Source organism: Bison bison, unplaced genomic scaffold (assembly GCF_000754665.1).
Source record: "Bison bison bison isolate TAMUID 2011002044 unplaced genomic scaffold, Bison_UMD1.0 scf7180017864388, whole genome shotgun sequence".
Taxonomy (NCBI): Eukaryota; Metazoa; Chordata; class Mammalia; order Artiodactyla; family Bovidae; genus Bison; species Bison bison.
In genome coordinates, this window is record NW_011494960.1 from 4797129 (window position 1) to 4802132 (window position 5004).

General features: G+C 49.4%; 1 protein-coding gene across 4 annotated transcripts in view; it reads right to left on the reverse strand.

The window, feature by feature from the left end:
• Positions 1-5004, reverse strand: part of NAV2 (neuron navigator 2) — a 177660-nt gene that overhangs the window by 64647 nt on the left and 108009 nt on the right. For 3 of the 4 annotated variants that reach the window (XM_010858421.1, XM_010858420.1, XM_010858419.1), the window contains exons 8-9: positions 4139-4841; positions 734-1201 (exon numbers count right to left, since the gene is read on the reverse strand). In XM_010858421.1, coding sequence (XP_010856723.1) covers positions 734-1201; positions 4139-4841 — 1171 coding nt within the window. Of the gene's footprint in view, positions 1-8; positions 75-733; positions 1202-4138; positions 4842-5004 lie in introns of all 4 variants that reach the window. The other variant, XM_010858422.1, reaches the window with a different exon arrangement.

The window sequence follows — 5004 nt, forward strand, 5'->3', positions numbered from 1 at the left end:
GTCATTACCTGTCCTGTTTCCGGGGCAGAGTACTTCTGCAGAACTTAGGGCTAGCAGCAGGGGAAGAGAGAGGGCTAGAAGGCCAGGCAGGTGGAAAACAAGAGAAGCAGCATTAGATCGGAAGGAAGGGGGCAGGGCGTCACACACAATGACCAGAACATTTTCCTCATTCCCAGGGCTGATACTGGCTTTCTTCCCCATGTGGAGAAGGCAGATATGTTATCACTGCTACAGTGAGATTCGAAGCTCTGGGGAAGACTCTGGGTGCGTAATTTCCTATCACTCTGCCCAGCAGCCCTGTGGTAGGAGGGTGTTTGCCACGTCTACTCAGGTGCTTAAGGAGCACCCCACCACACACTCCATGGACGCAGCCGCCACTGATTCAGCCCACACCATTACAAGGGCAGGGAAAGAAGCAGGTGATGAACAAACAGGATAAAAAGGAAGGATCTCGCAGGTGGAATGCCATTTTAAAACGGAAGCATGAAATCTGCCCCCAGGAGACTTGCAGCAACTCCACGCACTGAGAGTAACCACAGTGAGAAAGATAACAGGAAGCAGAGCCCGGCTTTCTCCAACCCAAACTGGCTTCCCCCTGGAGAGACAGCAGTGATCCGGAAGAGAGAAATCGCCCAGCAAAGGTAAACAACACCTGGGCTTCCTAACATAATGTCTGGACTCTCGGAGGGGCGTCTTTCGGGGAGATAAAGGCAGCCAAACGCACAGCACCAACCTTTCCGACAGTGTGGTCTTCACACTGTTGGTTCTGACAAAGGGGGTGAGGGCGTCGTCCTTGGAGGCAGCGATGAGGCCGGTGGAGGAGTTGTGACTCAGCGCCCCTCCGCTGCCCAGGGAGATGTCAATGGACTCGCAGCTGGTGTGGAGGCTGCTGACCGACTGGAAGCCCAGGCCGTCCTTGCTCACGGCCGAGGAGCTGCTGGCGTTCGTGCCCCAGGTGAGGCTGTTGGAGGGGCCTGAGTGGGCAGAGCTGGGGCTGGAGGCCAGGGGGGACTGGGTGCTGTCCACGTTCTTACTGTAGAGAGGGCTGCTGCTCCCGCTGCTCAGGACACCGCTGCCCGAGGGGGACTCTAAGTTACCCTGCTGGCTCAGGGTGGCATGAGGGTTGGAGATGACCACCGAGTTTTTCATGTTTTCGGCTGTGGCGATGGGCACTTGCTTGGTAGGCTTCCCACCAAAGAGTCTGTGAAGAGACAAAGGGTTGTGTGGGTTGAACACCCAAGGCCAGGGGGCGCTGGGCTGTCAGAGTAGAGTGGGGCGCAGGAGCCAGTGAGAGTCCCTGGGGAGGGAGGTGGGGTCCTTCCCAGGGCTGGAGGTGGTCCCCTGGGAAAGATACAACGGGCCAGGTGCTGGCGGAGCAAAGGTTCCACCTTCAAGTTCTAGGCTGCCACTGAGACCCTGGATCTGAGCGAAAGGGAGACGGGCAGTAATCTTCTACTGGCCTATCCTTCGCTACTTCAAGATCTTGCTTCTCTTTCTTTACATAAATAGAGTAACTAGAAAACTGCCCCTCTCCAGGGAACATCTAGAGGGGAAACCAGTTGTCTTAATCATCTTTGTATCTGTGACCCCAGGCGCAAAGCACGCCCCCATTTATGACAGTTCAGCTCCGAAGGATTTGGTTTTTCTGATCTCTGAGCAAACAGGCAGTATCAGGAACAGGAGTCTAGATCTGGAGGCAACCTGGGCAATGTATCCTCCAGATTTATTCTTGCACGAAAGCCGGGCAAGAAGGAGGTGTCTTTTAGGGCCAGATAGCAAGTGCTGCCCAGTGATATGCACAAAACCTTGCGGGGTTCACAAGATGTCAGACCAGACACGCCAGGTGTGAACGGTGTCTCTGCGACAGACACACAGAAATGCCCTTGCACGTCATCTCCCCCACTGCTCATGACCGAAAGTGTGCTACCAAGGACAGAGGGAATGGCACAAACACTCCCCTTTTCCGTAGGCAGAGAGTTCTCTGGTAGGATGGGGCAACTACCTTAAAGTCAAAGCACAGTCCATGCTCTTATAACAATGGCCTGATTCCATCCGCTAAAACTCTTATGAAACAGGCATCTCGGAAAAGAAATGAAACCCACTACATACTAGACAGGCTGCCTTCTACCCAGCTAGTCAAGTCATGTAAATTTGATCTTCTATCCTCTCCAATGGAGAAAGAAATGGCAACCCACTCCATTATTCTTGCCTGGATGGACAGAGGAGGCTGGCAGGCTACAGTCCATGGGGTCGCAAGAGTTGGACACAATTTAGCAACTAAACCACCACCACCACCCTCTCTAAATAGTCCTTGTTGTTTAGTTGCTAAATCGTGTCCAACTCTTTTGCAACCCCATGGACTGTAGCCTGCCAGGCTCCTCTGTCCATGGTATTTCCCAGGTAAGAATACTGGAGTGGGTTGCCATTTCCTTCTTCAGGGAATCTTCCCACCTCAGGGATCGAACCTGAGTCTTCTGCTTGGCAGGCAGATTTTTTTTTACCACTAAGCCACTGGGAAGCCTAAACAGTCCTTACAGATCTCAATTACTATAGAAAAAAATAAACATCATCCACCCTCACTACAATGTCTCGTGACAGGAGAAGAACACTTTCTGCCTGGTGACAGAGAAAGAACTATTCTGTTGCAGAACCTTGGCTTTAGACTACTCACATGCCTGCAGTGACAGGGGCCTCACTGCTCTACTCCAAAGGCTAACTGGCTTCACTGCCAAGCACTTCCAGTTGTTACAAAACCAAAATCGAATCCACCTTTTCCTGACTTGTACGCATTGCTCCTAATCCTATTATATGTAACTACACAGAAAAAGTCCAATCTTTTTTCTGCTAGTCCTTCACACCACTTGAAGAGAGCTATCACACTTCACCTAAGACTCCTCTCCTTCATATTCATGCACAATGAGAGAATTCAGAACACCTAATTTAGGAAAAATGTAATTGCTTGGAATGGGCTGAAAGGTGCTCAGTTCAGAGCCTAAGAAGCTGCATGCATTTTCAAGTGTTCTATTACACTAGCCTCAGGGTCTAGTAAAATGCCTTTGTAGCTACTAAAGGAAATCTATAATACCAAAGAGAGAATATTACATATAATACTTGAGGCAAGAAGCAGAGAAAAATTTCATTTACAAGGCAACCTGTTAAAACAACAAAGAACAGCCCAATAGAACCTTCCCCTGAAAAAATAATCATTACTGAAATTCTAATAATCAAGTCTAGACAAAGAACAGTGAACTGCTTCATTATACCCTTCAAGTGGAATGCTTCTTCTGAAGGCTCTGCAAACATTCCTATCCATTCCCAAATATGTACATGTGCACATAAGTTTTATTTTTCCACTGCTAAATTTTCTATCCTCGGGACTTACTCTTTCCTGAAAAGGTAGGATGAACGTGCCCTATGCGGCTGCAGTTTTAAAGATGGTCCACTGTATGTTATAATGTGGCAAAAAGTTGTGTAAATTGAAAGGAAATTCTATTTTTCAGAAACGCTTCTGCTGTTAAGAATTGTTTTTTTTTTTTCTTTTTTGTAAAGGAAGCTAACATTTCAGAGACTAATTTGGAATCATGCATGCAGTATAAAAAAACGTGTGTGGGGGGATACTGGATTATTTGGGGAAAAGATCAGGCTAAGATCACTATCTGGCATAATGATGAGGAATCTGAGTTACAGCTTTAAAAAAAAAAAAACCTATTTTCCTTGACCTCCTCTTCTAGATCTAAGGGTGTGTTAGGAACTCTTCTTCGATGGTAACTAACTTTTACTGAGTACTTAGTATGGGCTAAATATGGCTACATAGATTAATGGTCACAGGTAGGTATCATCATCCCCATTTTACAGATGAGGAAATGGAGGCAGAAGTATTAAGAGAGGTTACATGGTGGCTACCTAAGGTGGACCTAGGATTCAAACGCAGGATGATGGATTTCAGAGGCTTGTGTTTTTCACACCAACACGGGAAAATACTCAAAGCTGCTGGCAGCATCCGACCAAACAGCTTTATTCGAGGACTGAAGCAGAGAAAACCAGAGTTGGTTTCAGCTAAGAAACAGGAAATTATGAATCCGGGATGCCATTCCACATCACATATTCCAGTTCCACTCAGTGCTGTTCAGCCACTTACCTGCGGAGCGTGGGAGAGGCCACATCAGGGTACTTGGCCCCTGGCTGGAGAGTGGCCTGAGCCACACTGGACACAGGCTGGGGTGCCGGGTTCACCTTCACCGAGTTACAGGAAGCCACGCTCTCGTTGTCGGAAGAGATGCCTTTCTCCTTATCGGTCTGGTTGACCAGACCTGGCAGAGAGCTGCCCAGGGCTGTTTTGGAAGGCTCCCTCAGCTTGGGCACCGGCAGGCCGGCTGACTTGCTGCTGATGTTGGAATCTATGCTGCTGGTACTAGACCTGTTCCCGGCCCCGTTCCGGCTGGTAGACTTGCTGGGCCTGGGCAGACTCCGGTACTGTAAGTTCGTCCGGGAGCTGAGAGACAGATACCCATCGTCCTGATTCTGAGCCCCGTCCATGCTCGTCTTCCGACCAGTGGACCGACCGACAAGCGCGGATGACTTTGGGATTTTGCCCAGTGTGGCTGACCTGCTGGTGACGGTGGCCCCGCTGGCTGTGATCATGGCCAGACCAGCGGCAGAGCCACTCTGCTTCTTGAACCCAAAGCTGTTGGCGTTGGCGGTGGGCGTCCTGGAGCTGCTGGGGAGGGGTTTCTTGGATTCATCACCACTGCTGCGGCCAGCATCTGATGGGGAGCGCTTCACCTGGGCGGCTTTGGGTGACAGCCTTCCTTTCTCAGACACTTTTGCATCGTCTGTTTTTCCTGCGACAGAAATCAGCAAAGTTAGCCTCCATATTAAGAAGCCAGCTCAGTCAACTCAGACTATTTAAAATTCTCCCCTACTCCAAAGAACTACTTTGCTTTCTCCTGGGGGAAAGCAGTCCCCTTGGGAGACAGAGGAGAGAGCTTTTTATAAAGATAATCT